This window comes from Staurois parvus, unplaced genomic scaffold, assembly GCF_062004578.1.
Source record: "Staurois parvus isolate SC_StPar_1 unplaced genomic scaffold, SC_StPar_1.0 ptg000491l, whole genome shotgun sequence".
Classification (NCBI taxonomy): domain Eukaryota; kingdom Metazoa; phylum Chordata; class Amphibia; order Anura; family Ranidae; genus Staurois; species Staurois parvus.
In genome coordinates this window covers 1,735,959-1,755,444 of record NW_028318287.1, presented here as the reverse complement: position 1 = coordinate 1,755,444, position 19,486 = coordinate 1,735,959, and the positions used below count along the sequence as shown (strand labels likewise).

Below are 19,486 nucleotides of genomic sequence, written 5' to 3'. Positions count from 1 at the left end.
GTCACCTCCCAGCCATTGGAGTCTCTCTGCACACAGAAGCTGCCACTGGAGACAGGACAGGAGTGGCTTCAGAATAGGTAAGTATACGGGATGGGGGAGGGGAGTAGGTTTACCTTTAGTTAGGTTATGACTGGAATTCCACTTTAAGTGAATTTTGTGGGTTTTGGATCTTTTTTTTCCCCTTTAACCGCTTCCCCTCTGCCCTATAGCAGAAATACTGCTACGGGGCGGCAGGGGTGCGCAAAATTATGTATATATACACACACACACACGAGTTTACATTTCTGGTCGGAGGCCCTACCTGCGCCGCCATTCACGGCCTCGGCTGTCAATCACCGTGTCCCGGCCGGTGATTAGTCGCTGGCATCCGGTGATCGCTGAATATTACCGACGGGGGAGAGAACTGTATATAAACACTACAGTTCTCTCCCGTCAGCTCCTGCACACTGCTTTGTATGGCTCTGTATAGCATAGACATAGCAGAGAAACCCCCCACCAAGCCAATACACAAACACATACATCCCCTAATAGTTTGCTCCCAAGCAAGACACACAATCGAACAATGGGATGGAACCACATAACACCAAACAATCCACAACCCCCCACCCCACCTATCTCCTAGACATGTCTACACAATAGGAGGACAGATCAGCCTGTACCCCTAACAGGCACAGGGTGACTTACACATAAGAGGGATATGGGGAGCTGAGACAGGTGTCTCCCCACCTCCCCAAAAAGGGAGCTGGGTTCCATGGGCCCCTCCACCCAAAGTGACTTTTACAAGGTAATACATAGGTTCACTCAAAGTGGATTTCTATCCTTTGCGGCTATTGAGGAATATACTTAAATAGAATTGTAGGCCTAGAGGTCAGTTCTAAATATTCCATTATGTTACTCTGATGGGACAAAAACAGAAACATACTCAGACCTTTGCTTGGAGGATTCTCTGGCAGAGGCGGTGGGCTAGTTGGCACTTTACCCCTGGAAAGAGTCAGGTTGACAGTCTGTCCGGTGTTACGTAGTGCAGTCACAACATCGGCATTGGACATACCCTGGATGTTCATACCATCCACCTTAAAATGTTAAAAACAACAAATTCTTGTTAATGACAAAAAATAAAAATAAAACAACCAAGCCTTTAGAGTCTGGATCCTTGTTCTCCATCACCTAAGGACACTAGCAAAGTACTGAGGAGTAGGAGGGGTAATACAGGGGGATGGTCCCTACTGAGGAGTAGGAGGGGGTAATACAGGGGGATGTCCCTACTGAGGAGTAGGAGGGGGTAATACAGGGGGATGTCCCTACTGAGGAGTAGGAGGGGGTAATACAGGGGGATGTCCCTACTGAGGAGTAGGAGGGGGTAATACAGGGGGATGTCCCTACTGAGGAGTAGGAGGGGGTAATACAGGGGGATGTCCCTACTGAGGAGTAGGAGGGGGTAATACAGGGGGATGTCCCTACTGAGGAGTAAGAGGGGGTAATACAGGGGGATGTCCCTACTGAGGAGTAAGAGGGGGTAATACAGGGGGATGTCCCTACCGAGGAGTAAGAGGGGGTAATACAGGGGGATGTCCCTACCGAGGAGTAGGAGGGGTAATACAGGGGGATGTCCCTACCGAGGAGTAGGAGGGGTAATACAGGGGGATGTCCCTACCGAGGAGTAGGAGGGGTAATACAGGGGGATGTCCCTACTGAGGAGTAAGAGGGGGTAATACAGGGGGATGTCCCTACTGAGGAGTAAGAGGGGGTAATACAGGGGGATGTCCCTACTGAGGAGTAAGAGGGGTAATACAGGGGGATGTCCCTACCGAGGAGTAGGCGGGGTAATACAGGGGGATGTCCCTGCTACCTCTTTTTGTCAGTATTTAATGACCTGGGAAGGTAGCTGCATATAACACACCCATAATGATTTAAAGAATACGGTCTCCTGTACTGTATGATCAGGAAGTAAAACATATTGAAAACTAATATACGAATTGAAATATTGACCATAAACACACTTTAAAATTTAGAGCATCAGAATTTTTACATTTCTACCTATGACACATTCACGACCGAGCCTTTATTCCTGTGGTTACAAACATTAACCATTACAAGACTCAAAGTGACACAGCGCAAATAAAAGGAAATAAAATTTTAAAATTATAATATACAAGTCCAAAATTCATCGAATCACCCTTATCCATCCATCCATCCATGAGTGAGAGCTTGGAGAAAGTTAAGGAGGGATCATTACCGATTGTTTGAGAGGCATTTAAGTCCATGGAAGTTGGTTATAAATCTACCTAAGGTGAGTGCAATGAAGGTCTTTTAACCCCTTCAAGTCTGGACACTTTTACCCCCTTTCTGTCCAGGCCAATTTTCAGCGCTATCGCACTTTGAATAACAATTGCGCGGTCATGCAGCACCGTAGCCATATGTATTTTGCATTTTTTTTCTTTATTTTGGTGGTATTTATTCACCACTGGGATTTTTATTTGTTTTGCTATATAAATGAAAAAGTCCAAAAATTTTGAAAAAAAAAAAAAGTGTTTCTTATAAAATTTTGCAAATAATTTCTTCATAAATCTTGGCCAAAATGTATTCAATTATCTTAGTTATAAAAATGTAAAAAAAAAAAAAAAAAAATATTTTTGGTTATGAACTAATTTGGGTTAATTTTTTTTTATTATTATTTATGTGTTTTTTTTAACATACTGTCACCCTAGCAGTACAGTGTCACCATAGTGACACTGTACTACTTGTGGGGGGCGATTTGTTTTACACGGATTGCTTTTACACCCATAAAGGCTGTAAAAGCAATCATTTCTCCTCTCTGGCTCCATTCTTGCAGCCATTGAGAAATACTGTGTGAGCTGTGATTAGTCACAGCTTTTCACATGGTACAAGGATGTTGTGAATAGCCTTGTACCATGTGATCTCTGTGATGTTTCACAGATTTCACATGTAGTAAGCAATGATGTCAGAAGAGACATCTTGCTTACTACTCTTCATGTGATCACTGATTGGTCAATCAGTGATGACATGATCGGGACCTCACACAGCGCGCACAAGCAGGGAGGACGTTTATAAACGGCCACCCGCTCCTGCACTGCTCCCGTCCAGCTGTTTATACACATGGGCTGGACGGGAAGTGGTTAAAAAAAATTTGACCCTCATACAGTATACTAAAAAAAAAAAAAAAAAAAAAAATCGGCATTTTCTTTTATATTGCCCTATGTGGAATCTTTTCAGAAGGAGATTCAGTAAGAAAATCGATAAAGGGATAAACATCTGAGGAAACTACACTCCACCTCTAAGCCTGTTTTTGATTCTCAAAGCCATATCAGCTTGAGAACCCACTTTATCTGGTGAGTGCGGGGGAAAGGATTTACCACTAATGATGTGAGCGCGCTGGAAAATTTATGAAGTTGTTTTATATATTTTTTTTTTTTTTCATTTGATCACATCTTTTTTGGGACACTGGACTTTAATTCGGGACTTTTTCTTGAACTTATATAGTATAAATTAAAATTGTATTTCTTATTATTTGCGCTGTGTCACTTTATGAGTCTTATTTTATGTTTTGTCATTTTTTGAAGAGCAGCATTTATTTTGATTATTTCCTTGACGCAAGATTTTAATTTATTAAACATTACAAGCCCATTTTCAGGTTTCCTCAGATCTTACTGGCTTCCATAGAAAGAAGCAAGGAAGTAAAGCCTTAAACCAGCTGAGGACCAAAAACAAGCAGTAAGGGGGCTGTATTTGGCAACACCATTTTGGAAAGCCTGGTCTAGAGAGCATTTCCAACTGATCCCCTTCTGACATTCAACATAAACAAGTTGTGCTGCGGCATGGGGAACATTGACCATTTGACGTGGCATGGGGAACATTGACCATTTGACGTGGCATGGGGAACATTGACCATTTGACGTGGCATGGGGAACATTGACCATTTGACGTGGCATGGGGAACATTGACCATTTGACGTGGCATGGGGAACATTGACCATTTGCTGCCGCATGGGGAACACTGGCCATCTTCTGCCATGGCGCTGGTGTTGGACTTTAAAGTGGAGCTCCAGCCAAAAGGGGACATTCCGCTTTAAGGACTGCTCTCCATTAAGGATTGGCACCTTTGGGGGGCACCCGAATTTGACAGGTACCCGCTCCAACTTCCGGTTTGATCGCCTAGGCGATCGGAAGGTGTCCTCCCTCCCTGTAGTCTTTTGGGACATGCGACAGGTCCCAGAAGACTACAGGACCATTCATGGAGCCCTGCGCTACTCGCGCATGCACAGTGGGTATCTGGCTGTGAAGCCGCAAGCTGTCACACCCGGGTGTCCACACTGAAGATGCCGGCCTCCTGGAATACAGGACGGCCGGTGAAACGAGCTGTGGGGGACAGACCGTGGGACCGAGGGACAGGTAAGTGGCTGTTTTTTTTTTTTTTTTTAAAAAGTCAGCAACTCCAGTTTTTGCAGCTGCTGACTTATTTGTTGACAGCAAGTGGAACTCCGCTTTAAGCCCAGGTTCACACCAATGCAGTGCTGGACACCGCATGTAATTCACACAGGAAACGCACTGCATCCCTGTACGTATTACATGCAATGTCTGTGCGGTACGATTCGAGTCATACATTTTGTATGGCTCAAATCACATCAGCACCAAAAGGTGCAGGACCCGCTTTTTACCCGCACCTGAATCGCATCCATGCGACGCGATTTCCGGCAATTGCATCACATTTTGCGATCTGTTTCGGGGAGTAATTAATTGAACACTGACACCCGCACCAGATCAAGAGCGCTGTGGTAATTCACTGAGAACTACAAGCTGACAGCTGAAGAATTCTGTGAATGAATGACACAGCTGGGTGGGCGGAGCACTGCTTGGCCGTATCTTTTCTGAATTGTGACAGCAGGGATCGGGGAAGTGGGAGGGGCGTGGGGGCAGCTGCAGCACTAACATGTTAAACCCTGAATACAGATGTAACATGTTAGATGAACTTATTCTTTAAAGCCCAAATGAAACCCGGTATACCAATCTGTGACAATTTTTTTTATAAATGAATGCATTAAAATACCTGTTTGGTCAAAGTAAAGATGCTGCTTTCTGCCCTCGTACTGCATTGCTCTATGCTGGAAGTGCTGAGTGACAGACAAACCCCTCAGAGCAAGTGGCCTCAAACAGCAGAGGAGGGGAGGGGACAAGTCCAAACAGCTCTTACATTACCGAGTGTTCTGGGTCTAAGGCCCCATGTACACGGGACACTTCTGAAAGATAGAAACTGACTGCTGGAAAACGTAGGTTAAAAAACGGCTGTTTAGCCGCGTTTGCATACCACGTTTATGTTCATGCACGTTTTTTTAAAGATAACCTCAGGAGACCTTCCAAAATGCTCAGAATGTACTGCAAAACAGTAAAACATTTACTATTTCAGAAATTTTTAGAGAAATAGAGAGAGCAGAAGCAGATAGCAGTATGTGTTGAGATTAGCAGTCTTTTTTTTTTTTTGTGGTGTTTGGATGTGTTTCAGCTCATTTCTGTGCAGAAATTATTGCAGCAGTGTCTAACTTGTCTTCTTTCATGCGAAACCTCAAAGTATGGTGTACCAAGTCCATTTGAGTACCGGGAAAATGCTTTGCATGCATTTTTCATGATGAAAAAAGGCTCTGGACAGCATCTGGAAATGGATGAGTTAAAAAAAAAAAAAAATAAATTTCAAAAACGCAAGCGCTTATAAAAACTACTCCTGAACACCAGGTTTCTGAGTTCAAAAAACAACTGTACACTCAACTGCCTGTAAACGAAGATGTGTACATGGACACATAGGAAAAAATTAGGGAGAGTTCAGAGGCTGAAGAAAAAAAAAACGCTGAACAGCTCCTAAACGTGAGTTTATCAGCTGCAGTGTACATGAGCCCTAAAGCGGGCCATACACACCTTTAAATTTCTCATATTCAGCCCCATGGGGCTGAACGAGAGAAATCTATTGACTGCTGAAAAACAGTGCGGATGGAAGAATCTCCCACTGCCAGCTATTTTAATCAGACAGCCAGCACCAGCAGATGTCAAAAATACACAAGCAGTGGCTACAGATGACTGGATGCAACTGATGTTCGGATGACAATTTTCTGCGCAGCTCCTTCAATTTAAAGATCGAAAATGTCAGGTGGATTAGTGCATTTCTATTTCAGCAGCTTCATCAGAAACCAGTTGGAATTTGCTTGAGGCCAGCCTAACTCTAGCGTCTACTGAACTGTCCAGTCATATTTGGACACCCTGCACAGCTGCAACGAAATGGGGGTAAGGAGGAAACAAAACGGAAAAAAAAAAAAAGAGAAAAAAAAGGAGAAAAAAGAGAAAAAAAGAAAAGAAAAAAAGAAAAAAAGAAAAAGAGAAAAAAGGAAAAAGAGAAAAAAGGAAAAAGAGAAAAAAGGAAAAAGAGAAAAAAGGAAAAAGAGAAAAAAGGAAAAAGAGAAAAAAGGAAAAAGAGAAAAAAGGAAAAAGAGAAAAAAAGGAAAAAGAGAAAAAAGGAAAAAGAGAAAAAAAGGAAAAAGAGAAAAAAGGAAAAAGAGAAAAAAAGGAAAAAGAGAAAAAAGGAAAAAGAGAAAAAAGGAAAAAGAGAAAAAAGGAAAAAGAGAAAAAAGGAAAAAGAGAAAAAAGGAAAAAGAGAAAAAAGGAAAAAGAGAAAAAAGGAAAAAGAGAAAAAAGGAAAAAGAGAAAAAAGGAAAAAGAGAAAAAAGGAGAAAAAAGAAAAAAGGAGAAAAAAGAAGAAAAAAGAAGAAAAAAGAGAAAAAAGGAAAAAGGAAAAAAGAAACAAAAAGAAAAAAGAAGAAGTTGTTAGAACGTCTGACTGTACCTCTCCGTGGCTTCATTTGGCTTTAAGCTTGCTCAGCTCTCTAAACACATCATACAAAAGGATAGAATAGGATCGGATCGATGTCTGAACATGAGCTCCAGGTTGCCAGATGTCCTTTATTCATAATCACATAAGTAAAACACAGCTGATCTTCACCCAGCCTACTTACAGCAACAATTCTGTCATTAACTTTAATGAATCCACTCTGGTCCGCAGCACTGCCCGGTATGATCCCCTTCACAAAAATACCAGAAGATCCTGAAAAAGAAGATAGGATATAAATGAGCATTACAGTCCACTAACAATTATTTAACAAAATGACAGACAATAATAATAAATTGCGAGTGTAAAATGAGGATATGTATTTGACACCAAAGATTTTTGGGGTATATAATAGATCGGATCTGCGGATTGTGGAGCATAATGGATCAGACTCTGATCCATTATGCTCAATCCGCAGATCCGAACCATCCTGCAGGGATCGTCGGCATGCAACCTATACGGGGTGACACCAAACCAGCTCCACGAAAAGGTAAGTTGTAAAAAAAGCCGCCGATCCCCGCAGGATGGATGGGATCTGCGGATTGGGGAGCATAATGGATCGGAGCCCGATCCATTATGCTCAATCCGCAGATCCGATCCATTCTGCGGGGATCGTCGGAGGGGGCGTCACCAAGTGTTACCGCACCGGGTGACACCAACCCTAGGGACACCCCTGGTTGTGACTGTCCACTTCCAATGGCTTCACTGGCTAGTTTTCATCTCAATTGGATAATATCACTCAGAGATCCATATGGGAAAAGGAAATGAATGGAAACGTCACCAGGAAAGGCAAGTAACACGAGCAACGTAGGCAGTCCATAATGTAGTTGCACGAGAGATCATTCACTTAGTTGTATGTTTACGTGGAATATTCTTAAACTATAAAATGTGACCAAGACTTGAGACCATAAAAAAAAATAAACAAATAAAATATAGGAGGTCTCTCTCTGTGTCTATGTGACAGGTGCTCTTTAACATATTCTATGTTGGAGATTAGTGTAGAAGTACGTTGCGTGAAGGATTCTTCCACCATGCTGGAATGAAGAGCGATGGTAAAACTCAATGAGAAGGCACTTCTGTATCAACATGCAATGACAAGTGTGACACACAGGTGTGGTAAAGGGGCCATGCATTGAATTGACTCATTCAGGAATTGTCAGGAGAAGGGAAACCCGCATACCTGCTCAGATCCTGCAATCTGAAGATACTGAATGCAGACAGAGAGTACAATGTTAATAAACAGAAAAATTCTACACATAGCCCTTGTAACTTCGTTTTATCTGGAGTTGTGTTCGTAAACATCATGCAAACTTTATTTCTCACTCTCTCATTTCAGTTGGCCAAGTAGGTCTCAGTAATGCATAGCTGCGCTAAGCCAAACTTCCCACCCCATGGACATCAACAGGTAATATACATTTTTTTTTTTTTTTTTTTTTTTTTTTTTTTTACACACACAGTCAGGCACAAAAAGGTATTTCAAAGGATATTGCAATATGGGGACAAGGTCAAGAAGGAATGGAGATGGCAATACAATAAAAATTAAAGTGGAACTATAGGCAAAACATCCCCCCCCATGGATAGTGGATAGAGTAAGGAAGGGCAATAACCTGTCAGATTTTTTTTCTTTTGCATCATCTGTGTCCCATTGGGGAGGGAGACTTCACTTCCTGTCCCACAGCCAAAACAGGAAGTGAGAGGAAATCCTTGCACATTAAGAGAATTCCTTGGGTGGGTGTCCCCATTGGAAGATTTCCCCTCTATTACTTTGTTGGGGTCAACCCAAAATTTGGGATTTTCTTTTATGTTCACTGATAACAGTAAACAGGACAAAGAGGAGGGTGAATCTCCTTAAAGCGGAGCTCCACCCAAAAGGGGAAGTTCTGCTTTAAAGACCGGTCCCCCGCTCCCCATTAAGGATTGGCACATTTGGGGGGCGGGGTGGGGTCAGGTACTCAAATTTGACAGGTACCCACTCCGATCACCTAGGCGCTCGGAAGTGGAAGGTGTCCTCCCTCCCTGTAGTCTTTTGGGACACATGACAGGTCCCAGAAGACTACAGGACCATTCAGGAGGCGCAGCACTTTTCGCACATGCGCAGTGGGCAACTGGCTGTGAAGCCGCAAGCTGTCCCACACTGAAGATGCCGGAGCCCAGGGAGAGAAGCCGGCCAGTAAAATGAGCTGCGGGGGACACACCGCGGGACCGAGGGACAGGTAAATGGCTGTTTTTTTTAAAAGTCAGCAGCTGCAGTTTTTGTAGCTGCTGACTTATTTAACAGCATGAGTGGAACTCCGCTTTAAGAGAATTCCTTGGGTGGGTGTCCCCATTGGAAGATTTCCCCTCTATTACTTTGTTGGGGTCAAGCCAAAATTTGGTATTTATTTTTATGTGCAATGATAACAGTAAACAGGACAAACAGAGAGGGTGAATCTCCTTAAACAGGGGCACAGACGGCAATAAAAACTGACCAGGGTTCTAATCCCTCTCCACTCAATCAAAAACTACAAAAAAAGTTTTGCCTTTAGTTATACTTTAAAAAGGGCCAATTAAATGTTTACTACAAATGTTCTGGATAAAACTAATTAGGGCTAGAACAATATTTATTCCGTGATCTGTACCGGTTATAAAATAAATAAGATAGTATATTTAAAATATAAAAAAGCACAAATATTAGGGTTCAGGTACAAACTTTTTTTTTTTTTTAATTGGTGCTACATAAACACAAACAAATGCAAAGTTTAAAAATGCTTACTCACAAAAATGAAAGAAATCTGCAATACAAAAAACAAACAAACAAAAAAAAAAACAAAAAACGGAAGACTGGAATGAAGGCGTTAAAAATGAATTAGGCTTCACTTTTATTTACACAATTCATTAAACTGAAGTTACAACATAAATAAATGTAGAACCAAGCTGATAGAGTCCTGCAAATTATAGAGGGAGAACAAGGCTCTCCCTGTGTTATCAGAATTCTGCGACAGCCAGGCGTTGTGCACAAAGAGGGAGATTTACTAAAACTGGAGCGCTCAGAATCTGGTGCAGCTGTACATGGGAGTCAATCAGCTTCTAACTTTAGCTTGTTTAAAGTTTTACTAAGCCCACAACAGTAAATTCAGTCTGTATATGTAGTAAAGCATGCTTGTTCTACTAACTCTGGAACCTAAGGGGTTAATCAGCCACATTGTGTAAAAAGGCTGTTTGATCCGGTCTTCTCTGATCCTCCTTCTACTGTCCCCAGTCCAACTGCTGATAGTACAGAGCTCTAGAAACCACTCCCCAGCATTATACACTAAACTGGGCATGTGCAGAGTTTTTTTTTTTTTTTTCTTTTGGAGGGTGCATGTGATCAGCACAGGGCCAATCAGCGCTGTCTGGACAGGGGTTCAGGGGTTATGCAGCCTCATAGGAGAGTCAGAGTTGAATGAAAGCTCCTCCTACAAGATTAACTAGTGCTCAGCTGGACACCAGTAGAAAAAGTCAGAAGACTGCTATATACTGCAGATGAGAAAAGGTATTTAGTAGTTTATATTTACTGAAATGAATGCAGGGTCCGGGGAGACCGGATACGCAGCGAATGCAGGGTCCGGGGAGACCGGATACGCAGCGAATGCAGGGTCCGGGGAGACCGGATACGCAGCGAATGCAGGGTCCGGGGAGACCGGATACGCAGCGAATGCAGGGTCCGGGGAGACCGGATACGCAGCGAATGCAGGGTCCGGGGAGACCGGATACGCAGCGAATGCAGGGTCCGGGGAGACCGGATACGCAGCGAATGCAGGGTCCGGGGAGACCGGATACGCAGCGAATGCAGGGTCCGGGGAGACCGGATACGCAGCGAATGCAGGGTCCGGGGAGACCGGATACGCAGCGAATGCAGGGTCCGGGGAGACCGGATACGCAGCGAATGCAGGGTCCGGGGAGACCGGATACGCAGCGAATGCAGGGTCCGGGGAGACCGGATACGCAGCGAATGCAGGGTCCGGGGAGACCGGATACGCAGCGAATGCAGGGTCCGGGGAGACCGGATACGCAGCGAATGCAGGGTCCGGGGAGACCGGATACGCAGCGAATGCAGGGTCCGGGGAGACCGGATACGCAGCGAATGCAGGGTCCGGGGAGACCGGATACGCAGCGAATGCAGGGTCCGGGGAGACCGGATACGCAGCGAATGCAGGGTCCGGGGAGACCGGATACGCAGCGAATGCAGGGTCCGGGGAGACCGGATACGCAGCGAATGCAGGGTCCGGGGAGACCGGATACGCAGCGAATGCAGGGTCCGGGGAGACCGGATACGCAGCGAATGCAGGGTCCGGGGAGACCGGATACGCAGCGAATGCAGGGTCCGGGGAGACCGGATACGCAGCGAATGCAGGGTCCGGGGAGACCGGATACGCAGCGAATGCAGGGTCCGGGGAGACCGGATACGCAGCGAATGCAGGGTCCGGGGAGACCGGATACGCAGCGAATGCAGGGTCCGGGGAGACCGGATACGCAGCGAATGCAGGGTCCGGGGAGACCGGATACGCAGCGAATGCAGGGTCCGGGGAGACCGGATACGCAGCGAATGCAGGGTCCGGGGAGACCGGATACGCAGCGAATGCAGGGTCCGGGGAGACCGGATACGCAGCGAATGCAGGGTCCGGGGAGACCGGATACGCAGCGAATGCAGGGTCCGGGGAGACCGGATACGCAGCGAATGCAGGGTCCGGGGAGACCGGATACGCAGCGAATGCAGGGTCCGGGGAGACCGGATACGCAGCGAATGCAGGGTCCGGGGAGACCGGATACGCAGCGAATGCAGGGTCCGGGGAGACCGGATACGCAGCGAATGCAGGGTCCGGGGAGACCGGATACGCAGCGAATGCAGGGTCCGGGGAGACCGGATACGCAGCGAATGCAGGGTCCGGGGAGACCGGATACGCAGCGAATGCAGGGTCCGGGGAGACCGGATACGCAGCGAATGCAGGGTCCGGGGAGACCGGATACGCAGCGAATGCAGGGTCCGGGGAGACCGGATACGCAGCGAATGCAGGGTCCGGGGAGACCGGATACGCAGCGAATGCAGGGTCCGGGGAGACCGGATACGCAGCGAATGCAGGGTCCGGGGAGACCGGATACGCAGCGAATGCAGGGTCCGGGGAGACCGGATACGCAGCGAATGCAGGGTCCGGGGAGACCGGATACGCAGCGAATGCAGGGTCCGGGGAGACCGGATACGCAGCGAATGCAGGGTCCGGGGAGACCGGATACGCAGCGAATGCAGGGTCCGGGGAGACCGGATACGCAGCGAATGCAGGGTCCGGGGAGACCGGATACGCAGCGAATGCAGGGTCCGGGGAGACCGGATACGCAGCGAATGCAGGGTCCGGGGAGACCGGATACGCAGCGAATGCAGGGTCCGGGGAGACCGGATACGCAGCGAATGCAGGGTCCGGGGAGACCGGATACGCAGCGAATGCAGGGTCCGGGGAGACCGGATACGCAGCGAATGCAGGGTCCGGGGAGACCGGATACGCAGCGAATGCAGGGTCCGGGGAGACCGGATACGCAGCGAATGCAGGGTCCGGGGAGACCGGATACGCAGCGAATGCAGGGTCCGGGGAGACCAGATACAGTGAATGCAGGATCCGGGGAGACCAGATACAGTGAATGCAGGGTCCGGGGAGACCGGATACAGTGAATGCAGGGTCCGGGGAGACCGGATACAGTGAATGCAGGGTCCGGGGAGACCAGATACAGTGAATGCCGGGTCCTGAGTTTAGTAACACTTTATGCTTTGTAAGGGTGCTATTCACAATGAATGGCAACAAAGCGCACCAATGCAGATCATGTGTGTTATCACACTAGTGTGAATGGGCCCTTGCTGACAAAGCCAGACAACTACTATGCATAAAAAGGAAGGTTAGAAACAGGTAAAACTGGGAGGATGCTTTCTGAAACCTTCAAGCTTTGACCATAAAACCTGGAAGCTGATTGGTTTCTATGCAGAGTTGCACCCTCCAGTTTTAATAGATGACCTCCATAGCTCCTGGCGCAGAGAGTGTGGCTGTTACATTGACAGTTGTACAGAATTCCGCTAGGGCGATCTCCCTGTGTAACCTGCAGGACTGAGCTGTCTGTGACACAGTTGTGTACGGTGTAGGACACCTCTGGACAATGCACACTGGACAGAAACAACAATGCTCATTCTCCTCCAAGCAGTTTAGAGGCAGAAAGGCGACACCGGAAGCTGAACCAAGAAATAGAGGTGTCACCGGTCTGATTATACAGTGTAGGAAAGGTTTGTGAAAGAGAATACAGACACACAGGACAAACACTCATGACAGGTAAAACGATTTACATTTATAGATTTTCAATTTATATTTAGAACTTCCCTGGAGTTCAATTTTAACAAAAAGAACAAAAAATCTCTTTATTCTATAATTCTGGAAATTCCTCATCCCCTGGTCATGTTACAAATACTAAAGCGCTGGCCATAAGATCTCTGCCGGAATGAAGGATCATTGTGCAGGTAAAGCTTTAACCCCCCTAGCGGTATTCCTGAGTGTAGCTCAGGGTTAACTTTCAGTACCAGAAGCGGTAACCCCGAGCTACACTCGGGATTACCCTGCAGTGTTGCTCAGGGATCCCTCCAGCACTTACCTTGTCCTGCGCTCCCACGATGTCCCCCCTGCAGCGTCCCCAGCCATGTCCTCCGGCCAATGCCAGCATCTGTCTTCCGGGTTCCGTTCCCCACAAGCGTCAGGACGTACGGGGGACGGAACCGGCGGGGAATTCAAAAATTTAAAAATGTGACACTCACTAAAATCTGATAGCATTGCATTCCTGTATCAAACCATTTCACATACATTTTGTCCCGAGTGCTTTGTCCAGCGCCCTGCCTGCATTTTTACTGTTCTTTCTGCCTGGAAACTGAGAAACGTCCATGGCATCCAAAAAGCGTCCCTTTAGGTCAAAAGCGGTTTTAGACCGGCTAGAGAACAGCGATAGTAAATTAGAACCATTTGGAGAATTGAGTGATAATGATTCGTGGGGGAAATTCGTCATCAGACACTGAAAACGATTTTGCGACTGAGCCCAGCGATGTGCGAACTTGGCGCTATATTTCAAATTTCAGTGTTTTTGGTTTGATTACATTATTGAATTAAATTTATTATTAGATTTTTTATGATTATTATATTATAATTTATGATTTCAGGTTTCAAATTTTATCATACCCGGGATGTTTTCTAGACTCTCGTAAAGACAGATTTCAGTGAGTTATTCCTAAGAATTACAGGCCTACAATAAAAAACCAACAAATTTCAATGCAAAAAAAAATGTACCGCTTTGAGCACAGAAATACTGCTAGGGAGTAAATCCATGTTACTTACATGACCAAGGTTGTGGCTCCCAAACAAGTAACCAGCGCCAGGGGAAAAAGGAGTTCCTAGAGTCTCAATATTTTTTTAAACTCTTTTGTAAAGAACGCTCACTGTTACAGTTCTTTTAATTCCAGAATGTAGTTTCATCCAGCTCTTACTTGTATTTCCAGTGTTTTTTTTTTTTTAATTCTCTGTAAACCAGCTCATAATTTAGGCTTAGGGCATCATAAAGAAAGATCGATTTGTTATTTTCATTATTAACTGCTTACCTCCACTGTTTGAACCGGAGTATCCGACAATGGTAATTCCAAGACTCTGGCCTTCCTTCTTGGTCAGTGCGACATCGTACAGACTGCTATCTGGATGATCCTAAAATATAACAGCAAGTCAGTTACAGGCGATGTAAAAATGCAAGATTAACCACTTGTCCTCCAGAGGATTTACCCCCCCCTTCCTGACCAGGCCATTTTTTTCTGTTTGGCACTGTGCTATTTCAACTGGTAATTGCGCAGTCGTAAAATGCTGTACCCAAACAAAATTTGTTTTTTTTTCCCCACACAAATAGAGCTTTCTTTTGGCGGTATTTGATCACCTCTGCGGTGTGTATATATCGAAGTGTATATATCTTATATCTGTGTTCAAATAAAGTAGTCTACCTCCTGGTTTACTGCAAGACTGGTGTCGTCTAGTCTTGTATGGGGGGCTGTGGTGTCTGTTGTCGGTGTTCGGACAGGGAAGCGGTATTCTAAAAGGAAGTACTCAAGCGCAGTCTGGGTCGGTTCCATTACATACCGATCACTAGCGGTGTCTATTCATAACTGACGCCTAGTATAAAAACTGTATTTTTGGGGGGAATGGGGGTCCTGTCAGGATGGCAGTATGGGGTCCCATGGTTTCTAACATCAGCTTTGCGGACATCTCCCGCTGTGGAGATTTCCCTTCACTTCCTGGGAACGCCCTCTTGGACAATTGTCACCAGAATAGGTGTACTTATTGAAAAATGTATTAACACATCCTGTTCTGGTAAGCACTCAAAAATCTTACACCAGGGCAAAGGGGGAGGGGGGGGGGGGGATGAATGAGAATGTGAGTCTACCCAGCGAGAACGCAGACCATAATAAAAACCGGACAGGGGTTCCAGCACCTAACCACCCTATCCAAAACTAAGGGTTGATCTGTACAGTAGTGAGCCCAGATCAGCATGGCGATGGGTCCATGACAGCCTGGACACATTGGAAGTGGGTTGAACAATGCTGGTTTTACTCATCCAGAAAGACGAGCATTGCTGGACCACATAGCTGTGAGTATTGCAGCAAGAGATGATTTCTTTTACCTTTTGTAAGTGCTGAGAAATGTTTTTTGTACTTCAAAAAAGAGGTCTGCTGCTGTGATTAACGACCACATATAAAGAACGGGCCTCAGAATTCTAGATGGAAGGTTCTGGTACTCACAGCGTGGATATTCTTCAACTCCGAAGGAGGCACTGACCCAACCGGCAATGTGGCAGGAGCTGGAGGTCTGACGGGAGTTTTTCCCACAGGATCCCGAGCCACGACCATCTGGACAGAATTCCCACAATTCCTCAGCACCTGGGCGACCTGATCACTGGCCATTCCTTGGACATTGGTGTCTCCAATTTTTAAGATGTGATCTCCAGTCTTTAATCTTCCATCCTACAAATTGAACATCCAGAACAAGGTTACATATAGGCTAGATGAATGCTACGAAGAGAGAGAAAAAAAAAAGGAGAGGGGAAGAGAGAGAGGGGAGAGGGAAAGAGAGAGAGAGGGGAGAGGGAAAGAGAGAGAGGGGAGAGGGAAAGAGAGAGAGAGAGAGAGAAAGAAAGAGAGAGAGAAAGAGAGAAAGAGAGAAAGAGAGAGAGAGAGAGAGAGAGAAAGAGAGAGAGAGAGAAAGAGAGAGAGAGAGAAAGAGAGAGAGAGAGAAAGAGAGAGAGAAAGAGAGAGAGAGAGAAAGAGAGAGAGAGAGAGAGAGAGAGAGAGAGAGAGAGAGAGAAAGAGAGAGAGAGAGAAAAAGAGAGAGAGAAAGAAAAAGAGAGAGAGAAAGAAAAAGAGAGAGAGAAAGAAAAAGAGAACACGAAAAAAAAGAAAGAAGAAAGAGAAAGAAGAGAAAGAAAAAGAGAAAGAAAACAGAAAAGAAAGAAAAAAAAAAAAAAAAACACTAGTGTGATTTCATAAAAGGCAAAAATATTCTGCAGTAACACTTAAGCCTAGTACACGCGGTCAGAATCGTACGAAAAATACCACTTTCGAAGTGATCGTACGATAATCTGATTGTTAGTGCACAACTTTCATCCGAAATTATTTGAAGGGACAAGCACAAAAATTTCTTGTACAATCCCAAATTGTACAATTTTCGTTTAATCAGTACAGTTTTCGCCTGAAAATACAACACAAATACATCACATTGGAATGTTTATTCCATGGTACAAGAATTTTCATAACTTTAGTAACTTCTTCACTTTTGATAGGAGACTAGCATGCAAAAAAAAAAAAAAAACGGACGATCAGTCGTCCAATAGTTCCATTGTGTGTATGGGGCCTTAGTAGCCAGAAGTTATACATCTCAACCTTAGAACTTGCTGGTTGCTACATAACATTTTCTTATAAAACATCTGCATTATCAGCTGTATTATAGATCTCTAGTGAAAAGATAAGCTGCAATCTCAAAATTGTTACCAGTCTGTAGGGAATAGGCTGAAGTCCCAGCAATATCAACGTCTTCTAGTGAATGGATAGGCTATAACATTTGCCATGTCATAGGTCTCTAGTGAATGGATGAGCTGCATTCTAAGTGAGGTTTCCGGTCTATAATAAATTGTCAGGGATGTTACTCACATCTAATTAAGATATATGCTTCACTTTCAGAGATGTCACCGGTCTCTAGTGAATGGATAGGCTGCATTCTCAGTGATGTCACCGGTCTCTAGTGAATGGATAGGCTGCATTCTCAGTGATGTCACCGGTCTCTAGTGAATGGATAGGCTGCGTTCTCAGTGATGTCACCGCTCTCTAGTGAATGGATAGGCTGCATTCTCAGTGATGTCACCGGTCTCTAGTGAATGGATAGGCTGCATTCTCAGTGATGTCACCGGTCTCTAGTGAATGGATAGGCTGCATTCTCAGTGATGTCACCGGTCTCTAGTGAATGGATAGGCTGCATTCTCAGTGATGTCACCGGTCTCTAGTGAATGGATAGACTGCATTCTCAGTGATGTCACCGGTCTCTAGTGAATGGATAGGCTGCATTCTCAGTGATGTCACTGTCTCTAGTGAATGGATAGGCTGCATTCTCAGTGATGTCACTGTCTCTAGTGAATGGATAGGCTGCATTCCCAGTGATGTCACTGTCTCTAGTGAATGGATTGCCTGCATTCTCAGTGATGTCACCGTTCTCTAGTGAATGGATAGGCTGCAGTCTCAGTGATGTCACTGTCTCTAGTGAATGGATAGGCTGAATTTGTGATGTCACTGGTCTCCAGTAAATTAATAGGCTGCATTCTCAGTGATGTCACTGGTCTCTAGTGAATTAATAGGCTGTATTTTCAGTGATATCACTGTCCCTAGTGAATGGATAGGCTGCATTCCCAGTGAGGTCATTGATCGCTAGTGAATGGATAGGCTGAATTTGTGATGTCACTGGTCTCTAGTGAATGGATAGGCTGCATTCCCAGTGATGTCACTGGTGACCTCATTGAGCATAGTCTGTCCATTCACTAGAAATCAGTGATATCACTGGGAATGCAGCCCATCTGTTTACTAGAGAGACTGATTTCTAGTGAATGGACATACTGTATGCTCAATGAGGTCACCGGTCTCTAGTAAACAGGCTGCATACTCAGTGATGTCATCGGTCTCTAGTGAATGGATAGGCTGCATTGTCAGTGATGTCACTGGTCTCTAATGAATGGATAGGCTGCATTGTCAGTGATGAACAATTAAGAGGCCAAAAAAGAGAAAAAAAAAAAAAAAAAAAAAAAGGATAGTTGCAAAAGCTCTAGACGGCCAACAGGTACACTTTAAAACATATTTAATCACAACAGATTTTCTTGTTGCCTCAAAAGGAGCAGCTGAAATGCCTTTAATAAGCTGTCCTGCATGGATTTTTAGCACCAATATACATATTTACAGCAGTTTTGAGAGGATCCTTTGACATTCGTTATAAGCAATGGGTTTTACTTAATGAAGACATTGTAAAATACATAAAATATATTATTACCGAGATTAATAGAGGGTTTTATTTAACATGAGTGCAAGAGAAATTAGCCTTTTTCCCTCTCCCCTCATGTTTTCACTTAATTGCATCCAGTTTTCAAGCTCGCAGTTTGCAGCTGCCTAAATGCCTTATGTATCTCCCAAGTTAAATTGATGAGATCTATTTATTTTTGCAATTAACCAGCCATAAAGCCCTTTAAATTCCAGAAACGGGCCTCTCCATCCAGATAGTATATGGTCACAATTACAGACGATGTACTTTAAATTAAAAAAGGCAAAAGGTCCTGGAGTGAGATCTGGATGGTTGGAGGGAATACAGGACAAAGTCAGCTGTATATCATCCGGCTATATGAGAACTTTTGTTATTTTCAAGCAAATATGCATTATTAAAAGTCCTTAAAGGCAACCCGTCAGCCAGTCCTGACAAGAAAAAGGTGCTGCTATTGCCTTTAACCACTTCCAGTCCGGACACTTTCACCCCCTTCCTGTCCAGGCCAATTTTCAGCTTTCAGCGCTATCACACTTTGAATGACAATTGCGTGGTCAAGCAACACTAACCATATCAATTTTGTAGCAGTTTTTTGAGACCGATAAAAAACTTGATTTTGGTGGTATTTATTCACCACTGGGATTTTTATTTTTTTTGCTATATAAATGAAAAAGTCCAAAAAAAAAAAAAAAAGTTTCTTTTAAAATTTTGCAAATAATCTTTCTTCATAAATCTTGGCCAAATTTTATTCGGTTACCTTTTGGTAAAAAAAAAAACAAAAAAAACAAAAAACACCAAAAATTAGTTTATAACCAAAAATTATAATTTTTCAAAAAATGTTTTACATTTTTATATTATTTTTTTTAACATACTGTCACCCTAGCAGTACAGTGTCACCATAGTGACGCTGTACTACTTGTGGGAGGTGATGAAGATTTTTTTCTTCTTTTCTTTTTACACTGATTGCTTTTACACCCCTAAAGGCTGTAAAAGCAACCATTTCTCCTCCTCTCTGG

At 44.6% G+C, this 19,486-nt stretch overlaps 1 protein-coding gene across 1 annotated transcript in view; it reads right to left on the bottom strand.

Annotated features, from left to right (window-relative positions):
• Positions 1–19,486, bottom strand: part of PATJ (PATJ crumbs cell polarity complex component) — a 266,651-nt gene that overhangs the window by 223,231 nt on the left and 23,934 nt on the right. Inside the window, exons 7-10 of the mRNA XM_089689690.1 lie at positions 15,701–15,922; positions 14,519–14,618; positions 7,013–7,101; positions 929–1,073 (exon numbers count right to left, since the gene is read on the bottom strand). Coding sequence (XP_089545816.1) covers positions 929–1,073; positions 7,013–7,101; positions 14,519–14,618; positions 15,701–15,922 — 556 coding nt within the window. The remainder of the gene's footprint in view (positions 1–928; positions 1,074–7,012; positions 7,102–14,518; positions 14,619–15,700; positions 15,923–19,486) is intronic.